The sequence below is a fragment of the Phymastichus coffea genome, unplaced genomic scaffold, assembly GCF_024137745.1.
Source record: "Phymastichus coffea isolate CEN01 unplaced genomic scaffold, Cenicafe_Pcof_1.1 PCOF00264, whole genome shotgun sequence".
Taxonomy (NCBI): domain Eukaryota; kingdom Metazoa; phylum Arthropoda; class Insecta; order Hymenoptera; family Eulophidae; genus Phymastichus; species Phymastichus coffea.
Genome location: NW_026707075.1, coordinates 24,310 through 50,642, shown reverse-complemented (window position 1 = coordinate 50,642; position 26,333 = coordinate 24,310). Strand labels below are relative to the sequence as shown.

The 26,333-nt window shown below is 45.8% G+C and overlaps 1 protein-coding gene across 2 annotated transcripts; it reads right to left on the bottom strand.

Moving 5' to 3' along the window:
- Positions 1 to 11,102: 11,102 nt before the first annotated feature.
- On the bottom strand, positions 11,103 to 25,076 carry LOC131674595 (protein numb). Of its 2 annotated transcripts, XM_058953352.1 has the most exons (11): positions 24,145 to 25,076; positions 18,111 to 18,275; positions 17,792 to 17,863; positions 17,357 to 17,575; positions 17,072 to 17,261; positions 16,572 to 16,835; positions 16,403 to 16,423; positions 15,714 to 15,917; positions 14,705 to 15,276; positions 13,767 to 14,072; positions 11,103 to 13,654 (listed from the first exon to the last, which is right to left on the bottom strand). In XM_058953352.1, exons 1-11 carry the CDS (start codon positions 24,214 to 24,216, stop codon positions 13,643 to 13,645), a joined length of 2,097 nt encoding a protein of 698 aa, XP_058809335.1. In that variant the 5' UTR covers positions 24,217 to 25,076; the 3' UTR covers positions 11,103 to 13,642. The 2 variants fall into 2 exon arrangements, with proteins under 2 accessions (XP_058809335.1, XP_058809336.1); XM_058953353.1 differs by lacking the exon at positions 16,403 to 16,423.
- Positions 25,077 to 26,333: the final 1,257 nt, after the last annotated feature.

The window sequence follows — 26,333 nt, the reverse complement described above, 5'->3', positions numbered from 1 at the left end:
AATCTTCGAGAGAGAGAAGAAAAGGCCGTGCCAGCGAAGAGTACAATGTACGAAATGTCATGACACTGCGTTATCATGCGGAGGCGGTGGGGCACGACAAAAGCTCGTCAAATATTTGCCAGCGTTAGGCGGTGCGCGACCGCACTCGAGACGACTCGGAGGAGACTTCTACTTTCCGCTTGGCTCTACTAAAAGGCACCCACTCCTACCGTCGCCCTGGCTCCTTATTCTCGCGCGCGCGCTCTCTCTCTCTCTCTCTCTCTCTCTCTCTCTCTCTCTCTCTCTCTCACTATCTCTGCACCGCTGGGCTTTCTAAAAATTTAAACAACGCGCCGCTTGCCCGCGGAAAAACGGAAAACGAACGGACAGCCGTGACAACGCTCGCGGCAACAGCCAAGCCGGCAAGTTGCGCGTAAGCCGCTTACGATACATCCGCTCGCAAGTGCAGCGTGTACTTAATCGCATCCGACGCACGCCGATGAAGTTGCAACTCCGTAAGAGGATTTGCGGCCAGTCCGCGACCATCGTATGTGTACTTTCTTGGCGGGAGGGCCGAACGGGGAGACGGGGCGAGCCGTTTATTATTCAGCGCGCACGCGCGAGTGCCAAGTTTTACCTCCGCGCTGCCGGCGAAATTTTCAGCAATCTGCTTATCTTTTTCGTCGCCTTTCTAGCTTTGCGACTAAACTTTCGGGGCACTCGCGGAGCTCGCAGCGAAAGGCAGAAGGGAGGATGACGCGCGTGACGTGTTTCAATTTTCGTTATCGCCGCAGACTCGCGCGATGGACACGTCGGGGGGAGGCGGTTTTGCCAGTTGAAAAATCAATTAAACTGCCATTCAACCGGGATTATTTCGTTTTTTCCTGTGTACGCGCGCTGCCGTGCAGACCTTGCCGATGATTTTTTTTTTTTTTGGACGCGAGCAATTAGCCATTAATCCCTTTTGATCTCGCGCGTTCTTCTTTTCTTTTTCCGAGGAGCGCGGGCAAAATAAAGAATCCGCGAAAAAAAAGAGAGTCAAAGGATGATCCCGCAGTTTTTTTCGATAAGGGAGCCAGAAAAAAAAAGAGATAGTATGCAGAATAGCTCGCATGGCGCCCAATAACGTTGGCCCAATGAAAACCTACGACTGAGCTTATCGGGTCTACGTTATGGAGAATTAAATATATTCCTTTGTGTTACGATGTATACCCGACAAGATTTTTTTTCGAAGCGAATTCTTTGTAATTTTGTTGAAAATTTCCTTTTCTATTTGACGACGGTTTTTCATTATTCATTTGGACGAAATGTCTTGTATCGAAAGCACAACCAAGTCTCAGAAGCTCTCAAATAATGTACGTGGAAATTTATACGTCGTGCTGTGCATTTTTCCGCGCGATAAATGTGGAAAGATAGGGGAGGTAAAAGGATCTCATTTCATACTTGATACTGATATAAATCTTTAAAAAGAAGCAGTCATGGAATTGTTATCAAGATCGGAACATAGACTTTTGCACATTCATCCGCCTCTTTCCCGAGATCAGTGTGACGAAAAGCCCTCGAAAAACTTAATTCCCTCGTCGGAAAGCAAAAGGCAAGAGCATCGAGAAGCAACGATCTGGTAAAAGACAAGCGACACGAGCAACGAGTGATGCAAAACAATGAGTCGCATTAAACCGCAAGTCGCGCCAAGGAGACGGGGTGGTATAGGTGAAAAGCATCTAATTGCGACTAAACGGCGAAGTGACGAGGAATACCGGCAGTCGCGGAAGTTGGCGCCCGCTAACGAGTGAACGGCGGGGGGGGGGGGCGACGCGGCGGTGGCGCCGCCCACGACCGAGAGAGAGAGCGAGCGATAATTCGGCTTTCCGGGTTTCCGCCACTTTGCGCGTCGCGCAGCGATACTCTATTAATTGCTCCCGCCAGTCACTTTCTCGCGAGCGCACTTCATCGACAGCCGCCATCGCGACTAATCCGACCTCAAAAGTACAGCGAGTCGCGCGCGCCCCGATGACTCGGCGACAATTAAGCGTAAACAAAGGCGGATTGAATTGGATTCGCGTGCGAGCGCACGCTCGCCTCGGCAACAACGAGTGCGCAAAGTTATTCGGGTAGCGGGAGAGGGGGTGCCTGCGCCGTTCTCGGTCGAGTTATTCGGAACTGGCTCCGTGCAGCCGAAGCCAATATGCCCCGGGCTGAAGTTGTTAGTCTCGTCTTCGCCTCTCTCTCTCTCTCTTACTACCGGGCTCTCTTCGCTCCGAGCCATTCAAATTTCAATGTCGAGTGGCGCGAGTGTAAAAAAATAAAGAAAAAAACAAGTGAAAACGCGAGAGCAGCTGTGCGTTCGCCGAGCATTCCCGCGAATTGCCTATCCTTCGCCTAACTTTCGCTGGAAGGATGCTTTTCAGGTAATACGTCTTCACCGAGGAACTCGCCCGCGAATGTGGTTCGCGCTTGACTCCCCGCGAATCATCCCTTATCCGACGAGGACCCGACGAAAAATCGTCTTGCGTCTTCGGCTCCAATTAAAAGAGCTAAGCCGATCGAGGCGCGCCGCTGATATACCGCGCACAGTTCGCTCCGAACCGCTTTCTCATCGACGCCCGACCCCTGGAGAATTGCCGCGTCGACAGCCCAAGCGGCTCGCGTACGCTTTACTTAAAGGTTCTTCGAAATAGCGTGCAGCTGCTGCTCCCCCGCCATAGCATTTCTCTCCCTCGTACGTCGTCGCCTATATACGTCGAGATAGAGAGATCCACCGAAATAAAGTTGCGGGCTTTTTCCTCGAACGCCGATGATTCTCAACGGGCTGATTTATAATAGTTTGCGAAAAATTCTGAATCCAAGCCAGGCAACTTTCCGATACTCCTTATTTTCGTCCGCGGGGGGAAGATGACTTTCGTTGAGATTGACCGATCGGCCGTCAATTCATCGTTCGCGCGCGAGTTGCAGCCAGCTCTCGTGATATTACAATCGTGACGTATCGCGCAACGAACACTCGATCGGAAGATATTCACGACGGACTGCCAGGTAGCCGGTTTTTCGGACGTTTAGTGGACGCACCCCCGCATTAAATGCACAGCACGCGAATCAAACGAATCGAGCAGAGTCGTCCTTGTTTGTCGATCAGTCCCGGAGGGGGAGGGGGGAGTGGGAGGTTGGACTATACGCCAACGTCAAACAAAACTCGGCTGACGAAAGCGCGGGCACGCGCTTGGTCCGAGTGAAACACCTCGACCAAATCGGTCGGGGCCAGCGTAATTCCAACTCAAACAAAATTATCCGTGCGTATTAAGGCACACACAAGCCGACCGAAAGAGAGCGAGAGACAGAGAGAGAGAGAGAGAGAGAGAGAGAGCTGCAGCGGCGTTATTAGCGCATTGGGGGCTGGCGCAGGCAGCGGCGTAGCTGCGTCGTAGAGGCGAGATTGGCTATTACCAGCCGGCCAACCGCAGTTCAATTAAACAATAGTTTTGCACTTGCCTTGGACTGACGTTTCATTAACTTACGTCCATTTCAGCTGCCGCAGCTATGCTCCCGCTCTCTCGCTCTCGGCGCGCAAATTACAATGCGATCTAATCGGCGTGCTCTCGCGTGCACACGGGCACTTTGTGCGCTATATGACGCGCCGCCGCTTCACGCTGGCCCTTTGTCGGCGACTCGTCGCGCGCTCGCTCTCTGGGGCCCTCCGTGAAAATTCGTCGACTTTCGCTCTCGCGGTGGCTCGTCGCTCGGCGCCAGCGCGCTTTCGATCGGCACGCGGTCGCCAGCCGCGCAGCAGTCAAGCCAACCTGCGCTCTTCGTAATACCGCGAGCAGCTGCGCGCTAAAGTCCAGCTCCCTTGGCGCTCTCGCTCTTCGAATCGCCATCTCGAGCTCGCCGTAATCCACCACCAGCGCTCCCTCCCTCCTGCGAGCTACGACTAATTCGCAAACGAGTCGAAGGGAAATTCTTATTTAACAATCGAGGCGCGTGCTCTTGCTCGGCGGCAGTCGGCGAGGCGCAAAGCGAGTTGGCACTCCAAGCGTAAAGGTGCGAGTTTCAATCGCGCCTAAGGGACCCGCAGAGAGAGAGAGAGAGAGAGAGAGAGAGAGAGAGAGAGAGCGAAAGAGACAGAGAGAGAGAGAGCTGGGGATTAGGAAGGGCGAAACTGCAATCGAGCGCTCGCTCGCCAGCGAACAATCGGACTATATATAGGCAAGTCAACGGATGTGACATCAGCAGGTGCAATTTCCCGCGCAAATAGCAGAAACCACTAAAGCCAAAATTGTCCGGAATTACTGGGTTGGGGAGGGGGCGAGCGGCAGAGAGGCAGACGGGGCCGTGCACCTCCTCTGCCGTTCTCTCGTCGCGACTTACTTAGCACATAATATCCGCGGACTTCTAATCTTCTCGGAGAGTCGAGAATTTGAATTCCAATTGCCATCGCCGAGGAAATGAAAGAACCTGCGCGAGACACTCGGCGAGGAGTAGTCCCGGCGAAAACTGCGCCACCCCCCACCCTCCGCTAAGAAATTTCACAGTCTCGGATTTGCTCGCGACCCTGCTTCTTTTGCCCTCACACTCATGCTGATTAAACTGCTACAGTCCGCCAACTGCCGTCGCTTCCTCCAGTTTTAGCTCTCTCTCTCTCTCTCTCGTTATTGTAATTTTTAGCGACGCGGCTAATGTGCTCGAGGGGAAAGGTCGCGCCGTTAAAAAACGCGGCAGCACGAGCGCAGCTGGAGCGCGTGTCGCGCGGCCAGAACGCCGACTTCGATCGATGACGCAATTCGACATTACGAAGGTGGTACGCCGAACCAATAGAAGAGGCAAGAGTGATTTGTCAGCGGCGACTGTCCTCCTTTATGGGGCTTAATCCTTCTCCCTGTATCGCCAATTTATTCGTCGCTCGGCCGCGGTGATTAATCGAGCCGAGTATTGTCGCCGCGGCGCGCGATGGCTGTCGCGTCTCACGGATTATGAGGCTGTGGTTGCGAGATCTCCCAGCTGTTGCTTCGCAAGCGTCGTCCCTGTCGTGCGGGGGATTCGCGCGGAGCCCAAGATACAAGAGGTCGCTCGACCATTTGTATCAGTCCGCGCGCGCTATTTGTCTCCTGCGTTCGCCTTTCAATGATGCAGTCGGGTCCGTTGCCTCTTTGCTCGTTCGGCGCGTCGATCATTCGTTGGTTCTTTCGACGAGCATGCGCTGCGGGCTCGTTGCAGACGAAAGCACGGCCACGTAATCCACGTACAGGAAGTTGACCCGCGCGGACGAAGATGAAAGGAGAAGAAGGAAGGAGAAATCTATAAAGCGTCAAAAGTCAAGCTTTTACCAGCGGCAGCAGCAGCTTGGCTCGAGCACTGAATTTCAGATTGAATAAATATTTAAAAAGAAAGAGGAATAGCGCTCCGAGAGAAAGATAGAGAGTCTGATGTCTCATTAAAGCGGCGTTATATTACTGGGCTCGGTGCGGGCGGGAGGAGGTAGCGCCACAGCGCGGGCTTTGTTATTTTTCCTGCTAAGCGTTCGTGCATTATTCATGCAGCCGATCTCTTTCCATCTGGTACTCGCTCGCCTTTCCGCCAAGAAAAACTCGCGGCAACAATTTCGGCCGTTCGTCTCTCCCTTCGCGTTAACGAGAACGTTTCGATTTTTAATTGGAGGCTGACTCGAGAAAAGCGAAGCTGCTTCTGCAATTTATAATGCGTCCGTGCGCTGCTGCCGGTGCCACGCTCGGCAAAATTCAATTATAACCCTCTGAGGATTACGTCATCGTTTCCACGATTGATTTGCTCCGCGTATTATTACTCGCAATAACGCTAAGCTCCTCGCGGGACTGGGCACCAATTGGGACTTGAATTATGGTGAAAATACAGGTCGAGATAACGAGGATAAAAAAGCTCGAAGAAATGAATAGTCTCCGACGGGAGAGAGGTGTCGCTGACAGTGCGCGTTAGGTATTTTATTGGCTCGCCGCGTTCACTCCATTCATTGTCCAATTGTGGCCCTTACTCGCTCTCTCTTCCTGTATATAGCATGGCAAATTGCCAATTGCAATGAGTCTGATTTGTTGTGAAGCAGTCTGATAAACAGATTATTAACTCCGTGCTCCGCTGTTTCTAATGTTTATTACGATCGATTTACTGGTCTGCGAGTTGTAACGTATCGCAGAAATGGATGCAAATTAAGCGTGAAATGTGCGTGGCAATGATATCCGGACATTCGATCAAGAGCTGAACATAATTCGCGTAGATAGAGCAACGCAGTCAAGTTTTTACTAATGGATCGTTTTACAGAGCTGCAACAGCGGTAATTATATATTTTTAAGCTACTGCAAAAGCCTTTATTCAATCGACTAGCCGCCTACATACTTGCGAGCGCACGTATTATTTCGCGAAGCGTTTGACTCATTTTCTACGTCATTATTGCTTTGCTTCTTCGCCGTGGCACGTAATACACTATTTGCAATATCGCCCGAACATCGACGTAGTTAGCATAATCGAACAATATCCTGAGCACCGCGCTTTCACGCGGGGAACTGCATATTTCATGTACGAAAATATTGCTTACCATCCCGAACGGAGCGAGAGCTTTGAAAGCCCAATCTACGTGCGCGCATCGGCAAGTTGATCGCGAAGCCCTCGTACACGTACAGCCCCGACAAGTCTAACAATATGGACGTATCGATCATGAGACTATTTTTATTTTCATCCGCATTACCGGTCATCATATTACTCGTCGTTTTCTCTTTACAACTGGCCGTCAACGAACTTTTCTCTTATCCAGTCGTCGAACCGGACAGAGAAATCGCTCGCTCTCCCCGTATATACGGTCCGCGCGTCGCGAGTTGGCTGCAATTAAAAGTGCATCAAGTCAATTTCGCTATTATCCAATTTGCTGCCTTGCCGCGCGCTGTCACGGTGTGACTTGCGATGGCCGTTGAGCGCGCGCGGCGCGGCCGTTGCCGAGAAAAAGCCGCGTCGTCGGAGCTAATGGAAAAGTCGTTTGTCGGTCGGCGAGAGCACTTTCATTTGTGCAGTTCGCGAAACCGGACGATACTCTCGAGTGTCCTTCGAGCCGTCACCAACGTACACTTGGCAACATTAATGAATGAAGGGAGTCGAACGGCCGGATTTTATACTCAACTAGATCGTCGTTGTGTGTACCAAGCCTGAAAATATCGTAACAAGACTCTATATCGACGTGTAAATCAATTAGTCGAACGATATTACGCTAACTTAACATTTAATTAGAATAACCAGGTTACACTTTGCCTATATCGGAAATTGGCTTCCATATTAATTATTATTTCATCACAGCGCGCTCGTTGCCGGCATAAAATCTAATAAACTAGCAAAGCCGATGTAAAATCGATACCTCCCCCCCCCTGCCGTGCGCTATGTACGAATTTAACAAACAGTCTTCTCGGCGCGTGGCGACCGAATGAAGAATCAGTCGGGGCACGTGATCGGCCGCGACGGAGCAGCGAGACAGTCCGTCGGAGAACGGTACTGCGAGGGGGGTGCGGCGTGGCGGCGTGACAGCGTGGCAGCGTGGCAACCTGTCGATCCACGGTGGCACAGACGCCAGCCGACATTCGACAACGAGTTACACTTTCCACTTGCCGCGCGACGTGCAGCGCCAGCAGCAGACTGATCCCCTCCTCCCACTTCGGCGTAACGCTCTTAAGCCCCTTTATTCGCTGTCGGTCGCGAGAGAGGAGGTCCGCCGCCTCTCGACTTTTCGCGCGAGTGCAGATCTATCGCCTTGTATCGCCGAGGCGAGCGCTTTTTAGATATTGCGTTACGAGTATGGCTGCTGCCAAAGGGATATGCTGTGCCAGCCGGAAGTGCCTCTTATACTCGAAAAGGAAGCGGAATCCCCCTCCTTCCTCTTCGGCACCCCACCGCGCTCATGCTTTTTAGGTTAGTAGAACCTACGTGTCTTGCAGTATTCGCGCATCATCCGTCATTTTTGCGAAGCACGCGCGCCGCATATCTCGCGCGCGTCTAGTAATGCATCAACGCAGCTTTTGAGGCTAATTTCTTTTTACCACCGAGCATTGCAAAAAATGAAAAACCCTGGGCTTGAATTGTACTTCGCCTACGAAATCTTAAAAAATTCACAACTTTCGAGATTCGCGATTTACGAGTCAAGGCTCTCGACTATATATCGTAATACTGCACAAGACTGTCGGATAACAAACGCAGATAAGCAAGAGAAAGAACTAATCGCTCAATCTTGCTCCGGAGAAGAAAAAAAAGATGGAAAGAGAGAGAGTGAGAGAGAGAGAGAGAGAGAGAGAGAGAGAGAGAGAGAGAGAGAGAGAGAAAGCAAACGAGAAACCGAGGAGGCATAGCGAAAAGAAAAAAAAGAAGGAAGTTATTCTGGTATAGTAGTAGAGTGAAGCGTTTGGCGGTGCGGTGGCGGCGTCTAAAGTTCTGCAGGCAAGCAGCAGTCCGGTTAATCGGAAACAGAGACAATTTAAAGCGAGCCTCGGCTGTTTCCTCCTTTTCCGGGCGCGAGCCAAAACGAAGTAGCTCCGACGAACTCGCGCGCTCTCTCACTCTCTCTCTCTCTCTCCGCCGCTACTTTAAAATAACTCGCTTTCTCTCGTCGTCCGGAGCCCCCGCCTACCCCATTATCAACCCCCGTGGCTCGCTTCCGCGGAGACACGCGCGCTCCGTGTTGTCCTTTTGGCCGGCGTGAAAAAAAAGAAAAGGACGGAGAGGGAAGCGCAAAAGAAAGGGACCAGGAAAAAGTTTTCCGCTCGTGGTTTTTCGACTCTTTTGCGGAGGGTTGCTCTGGCGCGACGATTTTTCTTTCGCACCACTGGCAGAGGACAGTGTGGTGCTGTAATTTTTGGGGCTCGAGGGTACTCCTTTAGGTGCGCCTTGTCAGTGCAGAGAGAAAAGCGCTCGCGGGAAATTATGACGCGAGCGTGCGTGGTTCGAAAAAGAGAATCGCACGATGCTTATCGTAACAAAACAAAATTAAAGGAAAAGGGAAATAAACGCATTCATTTTCAACGTTGCTCCGAGTGTAATTGGCTTGAAACTACAAAAATGTTTGATTTACAGTTCGGAGCAGTTGAAAATGTACAGATGTAAATTGTCGTGATCGAGTCCGGGGGGCCGCTGTCGAGTTACTTAGCCATTCGTAATGCGCGCGATACGTTTGCCGGCGGTAACTCATCGATCCCATCAAATGCTCTACTCTGCCGCTAATCGGCTTAAATCGCTGGCAAACAAATTACCTGTGATCGACGTTTCACGCAAAATTTATCCTCTCTCCGCTTGGTGCGGCAGCCACATGATGTTCCTAATCACTTAATGAGTAAGCTTGCCACTTTTCCGTGTTTTTCCTTTCCGTGTCGCGTGGCTCATTGATGTAGCATGGGTAATAAACGAGCCTGCCGTTACGAGCTTGAGCTTTATGGCCTTATTTACTTTCGTTACGGGAGGAGGGGGCAAGTTATTTTGCCTTGATGTCCATGGGCTGTGAGTGCTATTAAAAAGCACGCGGCAACAAATTTGGTTTACTCTCAAAATTACTTGAGCGACTGCGCTACCTCAGTCTTTTGAGGCCTCGTTATTTAAAAAAATATCGGATAGTTACGCTGTCTTGTCCCTTTTGGTATTTTAATGTACCTACCTTTAACGAAAATTGCATAATTCGAGCATTGCAATTCGGAGCGTTAGATTCAATGCGAATCAATTTTATCGCTTCAATTGAGAACGACTGCGTAATAATGCATTTCCCGTTTACAATCTACATTATATAGTTTCGAGGAATAACGCAGCCCGAATCTCTATTTTATTGTTGGCAATTACTTGATACTTATTTTAACAGATAATTGCTCTGCGAAACAGATAATTTGATTACGCTAAGATAATTCGAAACAAAGCTAAAATTTATGGCAAGCGACAAGAGCAATGCCAATTATATTATTTCAATTTAATGCCCTGTAAATACAATTAAATGTAATAAAATTTTACTGGCTATGAGCCAATGCGTGCGGCTATGCCTAGGCGAAACTCGATTGAATGTGCAATAACATGAACCATTAATTCGGTTAATTAAACAGAAAACTTGAATATTATTCACAAAGTTGAGCGGATGTCAAAGGCGAGGTAAGGCGATGTAAAAAGTCCAATTTTTTTTTGTAATCGCAACAGATATAATAAACCATATCTTTACAGAGGCGGATACATTGCGAAAGAAAAATATCGAACAAAAAAATTATTGACGAAATATACAGGCGTCATAAGTGTTCGCCTGCCGGACAAAGAGACTTCGTTGCGCTACGGCAAACCCTTGCCTTACGCAACGCGCTCTCAATTATTTCTTCTTTTTTGTTTGGGTCATTCAAATTTTTATTTACAAATATATAGTGATGCACAACTTGGAAACATGATTTGTTATTCTCACGAACGGCAGCAGTTGCGCATGCTAAGCAATTTCTGGTTTTTCAATGTATTGGGCTTCATATAAGCTTATTGGCATGTGCTCGCGTCCAGAAGAGTTATTTATTAGTATAGTGCAGGAAAAAAGTAAAAAATTTTTCGATCGAAAATATGCGTAGTTTTATAGAACATTATCTGACTTCCCTTCAAATGTTTTCGAGAGTACACTGTCTTTTTTCATATTATCGTTGTCCGTAGAACTGCTTAGCTATACACACGCACGCGACTGTTGTACATTTTTATTTCCTCATTTCTCTGCGATCGATATGCTAAATGTGTTAGCCGTAATAAAAACTCCGTAATAATGCATAATAATATGTAATAATCGCTACAAGACTTCAACACAATCATGTTTTTTTCACAACTCTATTTACAATCCACATCTGCCTGCTCGTGCTTAAACACCAGCTATGAACCTCCATCGCGAGATCAATCAGAAGCGAATATACAGTACATAGTCTAATTGACCTCGAAGTGGAGACTTTGATATAACACCATCTTGTTACAACGAAAAAAACTTAAGTAAAAGTAAAATAAAACAAATGATTAAGTACATCGAATTTCAACGACTCATATATATATATATATATATATATATATATATATATATATATATATATATATATATATATATATATATATATATATATATATATATATATATATCATGTGTATATATATATATATATAAGGACCGTCGTAAGTACACGGCTTTGTTCCTTGTGCTTGCTTTAGCTTTCTATTTTTCGATTTTCTCGGCACGGACGAGGCACGCGCCCTTTATTTTTTTTAATTTCAATGTTACGCGTTGATTGCATCGCATATTAAAGTAAAACATCTTTTTCATGCGTTCTTTTTCTCTCGTCATAATTTAAGAATGAACGGCAACGGCGTGACGCGAATCGAGTAAAAAAAACGAGCTGTGATGAGGCGTGCGGTTTTTAACACCAAACTTAAATTAAAAAATACACATGCTTACCTATATGTGTGTGCGCGCACGCAATCGTTCATTTAAAAGCATTGATTCTCGAGACATCAACAATTCTAAACAAAGACATGGCTCTCTTTTCTTTTATCCGTGCTGTTAAGTACTATAAGTGAATTTGATTCTCGGTTCTGTAGCAATGCATCTAGCGAGACGTAATCACTCTTTTCTTTATGTACAAATTTGTTTGAATGACTCTAATGCCGCGTGTACGATGCGATGCCAGTCAACAGATTAATTTAGAAAATTAAAAACAAATCGAGTAATTCTATATTTTGTTATTACTAAAAAAATAACTTATTTTCACTAGATTAACGTGCTGTTTTTAATAGCAAAACATTGAATGTCAAATGATGCACAATTCGAGAAATGCTTGATATTGAATTCCAATCGTTTCAAATGCTTTACGTCCGCAGAATCGAAAAATCGGCTTTCACATTAAGCGACAACTCGCTTCGAACTACTCGCAAGAACTACACGAGAAACTTTTTTAAATATTTTGATATCTGCAGTCATTATCGCTTACGGTATATATATAATATATGCATCTTCGGCGAGTAATGTTCCTTTTAATAATAGACAACAATAGTGTGATAGGACATCATACCTATTCTCTTGTTTTTTCTAAGGTCAAAATCTACTTGCTATTAATAATGGTATCGTGCGGAGCTCTTTGCCGATTTTCTAACGACAACCGAACTTAGTTTTTTGTTAATTTACTGCTACTTCGGAGAATTACTAAGAATACGACTCTATCCACTTTTTTTAGATTTCGCAATATTTTTGTTTCATACAAAGGCATATAGTAGTACTTGAAAACTGGTTCTTTCAATTCTGTGACTAAATTCAATCGAATAATATTAAAAATTTCTTCGACTGGTGAAAATGTAACAATTTAAAAAAAGATCATTTTCAATTTTCGTTGAAATGAAAACGAACTTTGTACTCCGACTTGGTTTTGTTTTTCAAATAGTCTAATGAATTTCGAGGTTCGTTGACAAAATATAAATTTTGCAACAACGAACCACGAGAATCTTAAGTACTGACCCATTCATCATATCACAGATCTTATCCGATATTTAACATATATATTTCTCTCACACTCTATTCGTATCATCTATCGATTTCTCTTTTCTCACTAATATCATCATATTTGCCGTAAATAGCATAATAACTTCATTAAAGTTGGTGCAGTAAAAGTTCATCGGTGCGTGTAAATTTTGCGCATCATGCAAAGAACGACAAATTCTTAACCGCTCGGCTTCACGAGCCTAAGTAGAATATTTTTAAGTTTTATTGCAGCTTGAGTGATATCTTTTCTTTATTAAGTTTGTGGCAATATTTTATTATTCGTGTTCTCGTTAATCGACGAGCAAAGCTACGACGTCAGTTTTGTCTTTGTAAAATCTTAAAGTGAGATTCGATTTAGTAAAATTTTTAATCACTTTCAAACAATATATACACTTAATCATCTTTGGAATTCTTAATATAAAATTTTTAACAGATCAAATAGATTGTAGGAAGCTCTAAAACATGTTCTTATTGATTTAGGAAGAAATAAGAAAATAAAAAAATGATTAAACATATCATTAAAAATGTCCCTAAATGATAGCGCACCGTTTATAGTTTTGCCGAAACAACATTTTTTATCATTTCTTATTTTTCTACCTCCAAAAATATAACCAATTTGTTACAAGTAACCACGATAAAATGAACGCTTTTGATATATTTGTATATGACAATGCATAAAAGACAGGATACACCCTGTATTCTCGTGATTACAAAAAACTATAAAATGTGTATATGAATTACATAAACAAATGTCACGTCAATACATTGCGTTACACCGTGGTAACTTAAACTTTTTATAAACGTAACAAGTTCGTATATATGCTCTCGCGATATTCTCGAATCTCAGGGCAGACGAATTTAGAAAGGCGAAACTGACGTCGGAATAGTAACTTCTTTATTTGAGCATCCTGAACTTTTATCTCGTATCTTTACCCCGTAATCTTTCTCGAATTGTCGACGGCGATATTTCGGTTGGCATGTAAACGAAATGCATTTTCGTGCATGAGAAGCACCTCGATTTCGTATAGAAAATATCAAAGCTTCTCTCTACATTTATTGCGGGTCTTTTCTACAAGAGGCTTCTCCTTGATTCGAAAGACTTTCTTATTTAGCGTTAGAGCGGTAATAATCGGCGATGCTCTTTTGTAACTCCTCGCGCTACAATTGCACCTGAAAAAATCAAAATTTTATTATTATTCAAATAATAATTAATGACGAATATTATTAGGTAATTAAGTTTTTTCTCGAAAAGTTAAATAGCTAAAACGAAAAAAAATAGCACCTGAAAAGCTTGAGTAGTGTTGGGCATGATGAACGGGTTTGTGGTAGACGCTTGTCGGAGATTGCGCGTTGCGATCTCGGCCCACTCGGAGTCGAAGGGATCCACGGGTCCGGTTCTCGAAGAGCTAGGGTTCATAACTGCCGAGCCAAGACTCATAGCCCTCGAATGCAGTGGCGGTGCTCGTCGTGGACTCGTTGAAAGAGGAGGCGGTGCAATGCCACTCGACGATGCGGTTACTTGTGTCGTTACATTGCCAAGCCACTGATCAGCGTTCGGTAAATTCGCTGAGCTCGACATTACAGGCACCTGTTTCAAACGAGAGGAGTAAAAAATTACTCGAGTAAGGTCTGGGCATAAGGAAGATGAAGGATATTGCAGCGAAAGAACAATGCTAACAGCTTCTTTTTTTGCATAAGTGCTAGTAACACATCGTTACTCGTGCGTAATAGAAGAGTCGGTTACGCGAACAAACAAGTGCCTTTTTTGTTAGATGATGAATGGAGCGTGAAAAATACGTCGATTCTAATGCTTTTCATTGCTGAGTGAGTTATCAGAAAGTATATACTCGTTGTGCGCTTTACTGCACCAACGAGCTAAAACTGTTTGAATGGCAGGTTATATGAGAATTAATTGCTACCATAATTAACGTTCAACTGCTCTATTACGCGTTATATTTTAAGAAGAACTAATAAGAAAATAAGAAAAATTATATGCATGCTACTAAGAGTCATTTTTATAAAAAAACCATCCTTAACAATATTCAAATTTTGTTAGATTGTAACTGATTTAAATTTTTTTTTACTTTTTTCGTAAGAAGACTAGTGATTTAGACCCTGACATGTTATGAACTAACTTTTGTACATATCAGTGTGCAACCTTTAGCCAGCTGGTGGTAATACAAGTTCATTAAATGAAATCAAATTAAGAAAAATAATTACCGCTGGCATGGCCATTAGCTGTACAGCCGTGGAATTAGGAATCTCAGTAATTCCACTCATATTCGACGAGATTCCCGATGCAAGCATCGGTGTTGAAACTGGTCCGAGGATTGGTCCAACTGCATTCGAGACAGCTCCCGCGGTTATTGGCGACGCTGACGCCAGGCTAACATTGGGCGAATCGATACTTCTCGGAGGGGGTATGGGTACGGGTGACCTTCCTGTAGTACTACTAAGTGATGATCCTGAGGCATTACTAAACGAGGGACTTGCAGCTGGTGTGTCGAAGATCGAAGCGATTGCCGGGAGCGCTGGTGTGCTGTTGACACTGCTGCGCGTGAGGACGGGACTGATAGAGCATTGGTTAAGAATTGGTGTGAGTCGGGCGTCCTTGCCGTTGCTATTGTTATTTGTCGAAGATAGCACGCTCGACGAACTCTCCTGCCAACTTGCACCGTCGCTTCCGAGTCCTTGACTCTCGTCGGTACTGTGAAGAGGCTTCGAGGATAACAATTCGCTGAAACTTTGGCCGTTTTGCAATTTGAGATCATCCAGTGAGTTGCTGTTGGTTACTGCAACATGAATTTTAATTATTCGACTTTTGAATAACAATGAAATTAGCGTGTTCGTAGATAATTTTACGTCAACGTAATTATTTGATGAGTCAGCATAATTAGAACATAATTTGAACATATTTTCATAGAATTTGTACCGGAATGAGTCAGTTCTATGAAAATAATAACAAAGTTTTAGGAACTTAATATATTTGAAAGCTTTAGCGGTAGTACATTAGCATATTATTTTGATATTTAAGAGAAATTTATGTATTAGCTTTAATCTATGCGAAAATATTCAAGGAAGTTTGCTCAAAGTTAATGCATAATTGCAATTGATACTACGCAAACGTTAACTTGACTAGAGTGCATTGTAATACATGCACTTGAGTCAATGTTCACGTTGATCCCATTTGATCAGTAGAACTTTCTAAAAAGCTAAATAAAATACATACACAAGTTTGCATTGTTCGACCGAGTAGTCGTGATAGTTGTGGTGTTTTCGAAGAGTTTCTTGACGACAGTACTAGTAGTGGTCTGCGTAAGAGCTGGTGCGAAGTCATCATTGCTAGAGAGCAGAGACAGTCCATGCGAGAGTTGCTGGCACATCGCCGATACGCTGTCGTGACCGCTTGGCGATATCTCGGGGATAGGACTCACTACAAAATTTGTAGAAAGAGTGTGAGTCAGCAAGTCGTTGAGAAATATTAAATGAACACAAACTACTGGGAAAATAGAGACTCATGCATTTGGTCGTGTAGACAGTAAAAGGTTTTTCCTATGTAAAGTTGTAGAAACATGTCGTGTTCGTTGATAAATATTGTCTACAGTACTATGCTTCTCTATTCTAAATAGCTACACGTTATCTACTTTCAACTGATATAGAGTGGTATGTTATATGATACGGAATTCGTAAGGAATGAAACATGTCGTCTGTGTCTTGTGGGTAACTGAATATAAGAAAGTAGATGAAATATACCAATGGACTGGTCTACATAACGATCAATCGAATAGTTCTTTACATCGTATAGAAATACATAAGTTTTAACATCATATCGAGAAGTGTATTTGATAGAATCGAAGAAATGAAATAGAGGGTGTAACGTTATGAATTATGCAACATTATCCAAAAGGCAAAAATAACCTTCGTCGTATCCTTCGAAATCTGTTGCCGAGACAAAAGAAGGGAGAAAAAAACACACGTTAATACTCAAGTCAGTCTGCCTGTCTCCACTTACTTCTAGGTCAAAGCATTTTACGAATTTCGTCCCGAGCTCGCTCGAGGACGAAATCCGACAAGCTATTCTGCTCACCAGGTGGCTTTACGGGAATCTGATGTGATAGTGCTGGAGGTAGACGCGACAAGTCAGTTGGTTCAAGGCTGTGACTACGAGTTCGTTCCAAATTGCTCGGCAAGTCATTGATGCGCAGACTGAGCTGACGTTTGAATGGTGAAGCTTGATTCAGCTGATTGAAACCCCGGAAGGATCCTTGGCGTTCCAGCATTGATGGCGTCGCGTGTGGCCTCTCGATCGCGAATGGATTATATGCTGGAACGTTCCTCGCTGGTGGAACATCTGTCGAAATAATGTGATTAGTTAACGATACATATATAGCCGGATTTTCAGTTGCTTATTTCATACTGCCATATTATTTAATTTTGAATGACTTAATGCTCATAAAGTTTTAAAAGAAAATCTGAGTTTAAATACATTTCTTGAAATCAGAAAACATTTTTTTCACACTGTGTTCATTAACTTATTTTCTAAAAGCAGTAAAACAATTAAGGCGGCTTTTATATAATAAAACTAACCAATAGCGCGTTCTCGACTATCTTGATGTAGCCTTTCAGTAAGGCTAGGCTGTCTAAAGCTTCCCATCCTTGTAAATGTGGAAGTTTTCTCATCGAACATCATTGTTACTCCGCACTCTCTGGCTCTCTCTTCTTTTCTCTGCAGACAGAGATTGAAAGCACATCCAACTGCATGACTCAGTCTTATTCCCTGCAACAAAATAAACGTTTTTGGTTAAATAAACTCTTCTATTTTCGTATTTACACCCAAAGTATTTTTATTAAAAGATAAAGCAATTCTCTCACTGAATCTTTCAAAGCCAAGAATCCATGGCACATCCAACGTCTGGTTGTACCATCTCTACAGATATAACTGAATCCTCTTTCGTGGTTGCCATCGGGAGCACAAAAAGACACCTTCTCTATTGTTTGATCAACAATTAGACCTTTTGTTTCATCTTCTACCACTCTAAGTCCATCACCAGATACATGAAGTATTGCTCGAACAGGCCTCCTTCTTGAGCTCTGAAATATCGTTAAATGATAATAATCATTGTAATAAGTCTTTTGTTCATTTATACAGTAAAACAGACAAAAGTATTACACATTAAATTTGGTTGTCATAATTATTCAAAACAAAGGATATTGATTTTATAATGTAGAGTGAAACTAGCTTTAGTAAAAATTTGATGTGCATTATTGAAATATAAACCTTATAAAAGTATTAAATAAGATACTTACTCTTAGTACTTTGAGAGCTTCATTGCAAACTTGTGAACCCCTGGACTCGTAGACTTCCACGCAGCCCAAGTACTGTAAAGTAAAAGAGGAAATAAACTTTTGGCCTGTTGTTTTACAAATAAAACAAGAAACTTTTCTATTGTTTTGAAAAGTCAAGTCTAACTTGGTCCACACAGACAGCACAGAGAGTCGCAATTTAGTTAATTTATGTGACTGGAACTGTCAAAAAGGAGACTTTCGAGCGCAATTTTTTAACTTTTCAAAAGTCTGCCAGAGGCTACATTTCAGTATATATCATTGAGAACGGAAAATGGCTTACCTTGACGTGAAAGCTGCAAGTGCCCTGTCTAACGGCGATCTCGTCTTCGTGGTAAACGTGCGGCTTGACCGCTTCGGGCGACTGTGATTCTTTCCGTCTACGGAAGCTGTCACGAAAGCTTCTTCTTAATCTGTCCATCCTTTTACCTGGCGATCTCTCGCGCTTCTATAACATCAGACAAACAATGGATGTCAGTCGGTCACACGTGCGCGCACACACATACACGTACACACACACGCGCATCCGTACACGTACACACCGAGTAAAAATTTTTGGAGGTTAGGTCGTCCGTCACACCTGAGAGCGCGCGCGAGACCGAGTAGTGGGTTATCGATCAGTAGGTATATGTACTTGGTAGGAGCAGAACTTGTCGATGTCGCCGGAGCTGCAATATCGATACGTCAGCGCCTGTTTTCGACACGCGACAAAAGCAACCACTACTGTTTCTTTCCTATTTGTTTTCCTCCCCATTTGGCGTGGGAGCAGCGGCTATTGTGCACTGTTTATCACTTCGACAAGCCGCGGACAAACGCACAGCCTTGGTCGGCAGTTTGTTACGCTTCTTAGACATTCTATCGATCGTAGATTCGAATGCTAGCCAGGTTGCTTGATTGATGCGCGGAGTAGCCGTTGTGCGAGTTACTAGGTCAACGAACTCGTTTTAGCTTACCGACGATTGAGATGACGGTTATACTCCTATATTGCGATTGTTTTACATATGTGACAGATTCATTGGCGTACGAATCATAAAAGTTGTTTGCCAAACGGAATGCGGCTGTCTATAAGGTTTTCGGATAAAACCCGTTACTCATTGATAGTCTAAAATATAACATGTTTTCGGGAATTTGCATGTAATTTAAAAAAAAAAAAAGATGTGTCGATAAATTCGGCTACTTCGATAATCGCAACGGACTCACGCAGGTAATTGCCGATATAAACATCAACTACATCCAAAGTCATTACTCAAAGTTGTCGTGTCTATATATATTGAAATGAGCCTACTTCGGGGATCCATAAACATAGACCGCTGGAAAAATGTCGCACACTAAATCAAGCATTGATCCCATCTATCCGTGATACTGGGGCCTCGGAGACAGTTTTCGGGCGCTAAAAATACAATTTCTCCCATGGCGATTAATTCGGTTACAGCTGAGAACAAGAAACGAAAAGTCGAACGAGGAGGAGCACTTGCTTGGTTTTTTCACCCCTCTTACGTACATGCGCGTAGCCCGCGTACGGGCGAGGGGAAGAGAAAAACCAGAGACCTGCGGAAGCTGTAGAAAGAAAAAAAAAAGGACGCCGAGGGGTGCAAGCAGCATCCTACAAGGCGCGCGCGCGATGTGTGATCGAATCTTCGCCATGGTTCCCAAAGACTTGCTCTTTCTCTCTCTCTCTCTCTCTCTCTCTCTCTCTCTTGCGCACACCCTGATACGCGCGGTCGTACCCCCCTCTGCGAGTGCGCCTCGTTATTATTTTCTCCTTTTGAAACTACGGGACCACGACGTCTGCCGACTATTACGAGCTTCGAGTGTAATGAAGCCGATACCGAGCGAGAGAGAGATGGATATCTCGTTATCTGGTTTGCAGCCGTGACGGGCGCTCGATGTGCGATATCGACGCGTGATTTTTCGGGGCTATCATACGTACATCGAGGCAGCGAGTTAATAGGCGAACGCGTGCGACTTTTCGACCGCGTGGGCGAAACGGATTTGACCCTCCCTCGACTGCCTACGTCGATCCGATCATTCGGTGAAGGGTTTCGATTTGCAGTCGACCTTCTGCATTTACTCGTGAACTTTGAGCAAATTTATCTTAGCGAATCACAACAATATAGAGTTAAAATCGAGCTAATTAAATGTCAATTGAAACGTCTATTCGGTTTCGTTTTAATCCTTTCCAGCGGAAAGCCGCCTATGAAATAGTAGTCGAACGTACTCTCATCTTTTGAATTGCGATGTCGTGCTCGTTAATTACGATTTTTGCTCGCCGAACCTGAATGGCTTTCTGATATCTTATCTGAAACGTTCGTGTCTGTGACGTCCCATTGTAAACAAAAATCTCTCGCCCATGAGATCCACTTGAAAAAGAAAACTAATTGTAAGATTGTAATGAACTCGCGACTAAAAAAGAAGTTGTAAACAAGCGCGCATTGCGCTCCAGATCGGTTCAACCCTGAACACCTTAATGAGTAAGACAACCGAAGCGGTTTGTTTTCGAGACCTTTCTTCGCGCGCGCACATCTTAGAGAAGTTGGCACCGATTGTGGCAAGTAAATTGCTCACATACACACGCGCACACACATTCCCTGTGCGCTCATTTCCTTTTTCTTTTCCCATTGTAGACGACACAAGCGCAAACACGCTGTGCGCCCCCCCCCCCCCCGCCTTCTCTCGACGATTATCACTCCTTTTGCGAGAGAACCACGCGCATCGTCAATGGCGAAAGAACGAACGTGTAATCCTCGCGCGAAAGTATCAAGCGGATTACACGCGCATCGGTCGCGCTCTAACGACATAACTCAATTGATGGCGCGGCTCTTCTCTTGCTTTTCATTCCATTGCGCGCATTAACAGCTGTTACGAGAATCGCTCTCTCCACTCGCGCGCCACTTGACCCACCGACGCGTTACGCTTATGTGCTTCGACGAGTAGTGGGTCTGCTATTAAATAGCCTACCTCGTAAACACACAATTACTACCCTTTATCTCTCTCATCTCTCTTTTATTTATTTATTTTTTGTTCATCGTGGGTAAAAATATCTCGTGCGGTGCACTCTGGATGTTTCGGCGAACGTGATCCGGCTTTCAATGCTCACCGTTCGCGCGCGAGCCAAGCTCTCGCGGCGTTCATGCAACTCGCACGGGGAGAGGAAAATCCAGGGGAATACTCGAGCAAATAGCGCCTGCAACGTTGCACCGTTGATTATTGACGTTGGGTGTTCGATTGGTTTGCGGCGCGGCGTTTACTGCCCATAACGACATTCGAGCGATATGGCCTTGATTCGGCGTGGGCATCTGCAACGTATCGAAAAATGCGCGCGCGTCGATGAGTCAACCTTCTCGCTGCTGCTACCGTGGCGCCGATGACGAACCGACTCGAAGATGCGCTCACCGTGACTTGGCTGGCCATTTCCGAGAAACCGACGACACGCTGCTCCAATCCAACGACGCGGTCGCTCTTCGTGCCTCTCCCCTAGGAGAGAGAAAGAGAGAGAGAAAGAGAGTTCTCGCGGACGCGAAAAACACGGCTACGTGGGCGTCCACGGGCGGCTTCGTTATTAATCTCGCGTGCACGCGCGTCGTTCGCGCAAAGGTATTTCCGTCGCACCGCGAGCTCCAACGCCGATGCGGCATGCGTTCGTAACTGATCGGCGCGACATCCGAAATGATCCGAGCGAGTCTCGAGTGATTGCCGCGGCGAAAACGGCATCCGAATGCCGAGCGTCATCGCGCGTTTCCCGTTGCGGCGGGCACGAAAATCGCGCGACTCGTCCCTGGTGCTTCGTCGCGAAAGTATTGCTCGCGAACGCTCTGCGGTTATAATCCTTTCACTCACACGAGTGGCTAGCTGTACGAGCAAGCAGGTGCAACGCAAGCGGGAAAGTTAGTATATATCCACGCGTATCAGACTTGAAAACGTAGCGAGCAAACCTTTCCTCTCTCTCTCTCTCTCTCTCTCTCTCTCATTTAATACAGCGACGCGCTTTGATTATAGAGCAAGCCTTCTCCTTGCGTCCGATTATTAATAGTCGGGCGATTAACCGGAATTATAGGAAATAATTGTCTAGCAATCTCCTTCGTAACAGCATAACTGGGTTAATTGATTTGGTTGTTCGAGCCACGGCATTTTGCCCCTAGTTACGCGACGATTTCGCACGCTTATCTCGCACGCGCGAAGAAGCGCGAGAAGGACTCTTAGTTCCGCCTGTCATCTTGGTTCGCACTCAGAAGCGATCGAGGCGTTGAATTTCGAAGCGATCGCCTTTGCTCTCTGTCCAGAAAGCCCCGGTAATGTTCACGTCCAAGGCCCTCAGAAAGGGGGAAAAGGCGCGGATCGGCAAGAAACAACGCTCGGCGTTATCGTGCTCTGACTCTCTCTCTCTCTCTCTCTCTCTCGCGCGCGCGTCAATTCATCGGCAGAGAATCGAGGCACAGGCGCATAGCTACGGCGAACGGCTCGGTATGCTGGTTAGCCTTGAGTTCGATCCCCCTTCTGCAGTCGCGCGCGACTCTACACATCTATCCTCTCCGTATCGTTGCCGCGCGGCTCCGACGTTTTCTCATGCAACGCGATTAGCAAAGCGCGCGATTAGCAAAATACGCGCGATTTCGGCGACGCGGATTCCAAACGATGTCGAGTATCCGCGCGGTGCAGCGGAGAGAAAACGCGCCAAGGTAGATGACCCAGGCTCGCGCGAGTGACGGGGACAAGAAGACGAGGAGAGTGAGAGAGAAAGAGAGAGAATAAAAAGCACTCGTTTGGCTCGTTTTACTCGCGGCAGCAACTTAATACGAGAGAGGGAGCGAGCGCGTTGTTTTGTTGTGCTTCTAAGCACGAGCCGCAAGACGCCCACATACTCGCGCGCGACGGAAGGAAAGAATTCTCGCGCGAAACTTTCGTCACTGGCTTTCTAAATCGCGCGCGCGGATTAATGCAACGTTAGCGAGCTTCGCTTTTTTTTCGCTCGTTCCTCGCGAGTCGAATCGGCGAAGGGGGTCACCATAGACGGTTTGCATATTGCGCAATGCAAAAAGTGCGCCGCGCGTGCGCGCACGCACAATGCCTTATTTCACCAATTAGCTCCGTCTTGAGGCACGTATAATTCCGTCCTCCCACACCTCCGCCAAAGGAGCGCCTCGTTTCTTTATTTTACCTGCGCAAATCAAAACAGAAGTGTTGCGCAACCCACTAGTTTTTCTCGGTACTACGTTATTAAAACCGGATACAAATTGCGCGTCGCGTTTTCTTTGCGGAACAATGCTGTCGAACGATTTTCATCTTTTGGGACGTGTGTTAAATGCATGGCGAGAGAGCGCGAGAGAGCGCGAGAGAGCGCGAGAGAGCACGTGACGACCGGCGTAATAAGCCGCGGCATGCGGAGGCAGCAGCAGCTGGGGACGTTTTCTCTCTTTTCCCCTGAAAACCCGAGGGTAACTGCTCTTTTTCTTTTTTCGGCACGCGTCGTGGGACGAGTGAGCGTGATATTACTCGCGTGATACACACGAAGCATCTGCCTCCTCTTTCACCGATTTACAGCGAGGGAGTGTGGTATTCTTTTATTTGACTTGATTTTCGTCGCTCGTACGTGTAGAATTTCATTTGTTTGGCTTAAGCGCAGAGTAGCTCTGAAGAGCCAGTTAAACAACAAAAGAAAACGCGTTTGGAGCGGTTCTTTGATCAATGGTAAACTTAAGTTAATAAGTATGCTCGCTTCGTTCAAGCTCGTGAATTTTAATGATAAAGCATTGAAAAACTTGTACATCTTTAATGATTCAAAGCCGTCGTACGATGGAACTTCGATAATACGTTGATAAATCGTGCCGTTGAAAAAATACGTGACTAATATCATGGCTATACTTTTGAAAATCCGTTAATTATTACTACACTAATTTATCGCAAGGATACATACGAATGCAAACAGCTATTGTGTAACGCTACGACAACCTTGCCTGGTTTCGAAACGTACGTGATGAAAAAAAGGCCATCGTTTGAAATGGAGCAACACGGTACAATTCTTAAGCATCGATCATCAATGATTCGCCAAAAAAAGACATCTAAACTCGTGTACATTTTAGATGAAATAGTCGTGGTGGGGGGAGGCAGCGTCAAGTGCGGGAATGTTGGTCGGCTGCGTTTACCTGGCCAACGGCCCCGAGCTTGTATGGTTCGTTCGCCGGCGAGGGGCGGGGAGCTAAAGCGGTGGCTCTCCGAAATCTGTGGCGCTACGCTAACGGTATCACACCTCGCGTCTCTAAAGAGTCAGCACGAGAATAAGAGAGCATGGAATATGGAAAAAAAGTCAAAGGAATATGTACCGAGAGACGGAAGCCACTGCGACGAGTGAAACCTCGTTCGAGGGGTTGATGAGTCGAAGGATGATTGCCCATGATAACGTTGCGTTGATATCAATTTCTGTTGAGCGCAAAGCTATCGTTTAATTACACACGGCACCTTTGAACGCACTCGCGCACAGAGAGTAACGTTTTCAGGACGCTCAGTAGTACGTTCGCGCACTTGGACACACACAACGACGACGGCAGCAGGGACGTTACAGCAGCAGCGACAGCAGTTTGACAGGCTTCCTCAGCTCGTCCGTGGAGGATCCATGGTTGCCGGCCGGGAGCCGAGAACTAGTCATGCGAGTATATGGCTTTGCTTTGCGAGGTAGCGCGCGTGCGAGAGACTACGTCACTTACACTCACACCCACAGTGTGCACGCACCAACACAGCTCGCGCGAGTAGTGGGGAGTCGAGGAGCGAGGGCAGGTAGACTCGACTATTTGAATGAGCGGAGCGCCAGTGCTGCTGCACTTTTTTTCAAATGACGCGCCCCGACAACGCGCACGACTTCGTTCCCACGTTTTTCCGTTGGCACGAGCACTCGGCCGTTACACCGGCCGTTGGACTTGTGTACTTCCGAGCTGCCGTCAAACCGAATTCTCCGCCGCAGCCTGAGCGCTTTCACACTGCCCGACGATGATTCGAAAAATTATCGTTGCAACTCCAACGGTCAGCCTCTCTGTGCCATCTGGCGGACGCTCGCTGCAGCCTCCTCGCTCCTAGAGCACTCGTTTGCTCGATGTTTGCACTTTTTTGCGCTGAAATTCCTCAAGACCAACACTACTCGAAGCTCCTACGATAAGACGCGCGTAAGAGGACGAAGAAATCGAAAACGAGACAGTAGACCCGTCGCGAGTGAGCCTGCGTGCGCGCGGACTCTCCGGTCCCCGACCCGGTACGCAATCCGATCGACGACTGCGGGGCCCGTACAGCAGCAGCAACAGCAGCAGCAGCACGCGCCTCAAGTCCAGTGTATCCCCCCAAACGTTTTCTCTCTCTCTCTTTTTCTCGCGAGTGAGCGCGCAGGGACGTAGCGTGCCGCGTGAGGTGCCCCTCAACCTACTTCGCGCATTCACGATAATATGGGTATTGCGATTAATTAGTGCTCGCCATCGATACCGTTGTCGAAGATTAAAGCTACTTCGCGTATCGCCGAGTGCGCCACTCTTATCGCCCTTATTCTCAAGTTTTCGCCTGGTGTGTGTAATGCGGTAATCAGGCGCAGGAAAATCGCGTCAGAAGGTTGGGGAGGAGGAGGAAGAAAAAAGTGCACTATTGTATTATCGATGATTCTCAAACACGCTGAAAAATATTACGAAACGATTTTCCACGATTTTCGAGAAGAGAACGAAGCAATGTTCTCGAGCAGGCGCTTCGATGGCAGTCAATTCGTGCGTTCATTAAACCTCACCTACCGGTCAGAGGCTTGCAAGCTAGAAAAGTTACGAGCGATGAATCTGAAAATACTCTCCTGAGCAGAAGAAAGAATAAAAAAAGATTTGCCACTTTTCTCGGGGGGCAGGATGCGGAAGATACGGAGCGCGCGACACTCGCGTGTATAGGTATACGCACAAAAGTGTGCAGCTGGCGGTACATCTGCTGGAAGCACATAGCCACACATAAAGAGCGAAGAAAGGAAGCACGAGAGAGACGGACACGCTATATGGGATGAAAAGGTACTCTTTCTCTCTCTGTGGTAATTCTTTGTGTGTGTGTACGTGTGTATATGTGTGCGGGGGGGGGGTACGTCTCGAAAACAGAGACTGTTCAAGCTGCGGAAAAGATGAGTAATTACGGCCAACAGAGCGATGTTTATGCGTACGGGTATGTTTCTTTATCAAGGGGATGCTTACCATTTGTTTTTTTTTAGTAATTGTTACGAATGAAACAATTCTACTTTTAATTGTTATAGGGAAGGTTAATTATATATATTCTCCAACATCATTCGTCGATTTAAATGCATTAACAGGGTCCCGTCGACAATGTCGACCGGAGTCTCATTTGCCAATTACTTCAGATGCGTTTACGTCATTGTGCGGATATTTAACCTTCGTACTAGTTGATGTGCTTATTGCTGTTTATTATGTATTGCCTATTGATAGTGCATCAATGTAGCCATTTAATAACTTCCTAGAATCTATTTTTACGCTACAATCAAACTGAT

Bases quoted from the DNA above. Each gene is read 5' to 3' on its own strand.
- LOC131674595 (XM_058953352.1), bottom strand. From the start codon at position 24,216: ATGGGCAATCATCCTTCGACTCATCAACCCCTCGAACGAGGTTTCACT. The intron at 15,918-16,402 runs GTTATTTTTGCC...CAAATTTTGTAG, and splicing joins TTTCGAAGGATACGACGAAG to TGAGTCCTATCCCCGAGATA. The intron at 14,073-14,704 runs GTAATTATTTTT...CGTTTGAAACAG, and splicing joins AGCTAATGGCCATGCCAGCG to GTGCCTGTAATGTCGAGCTC.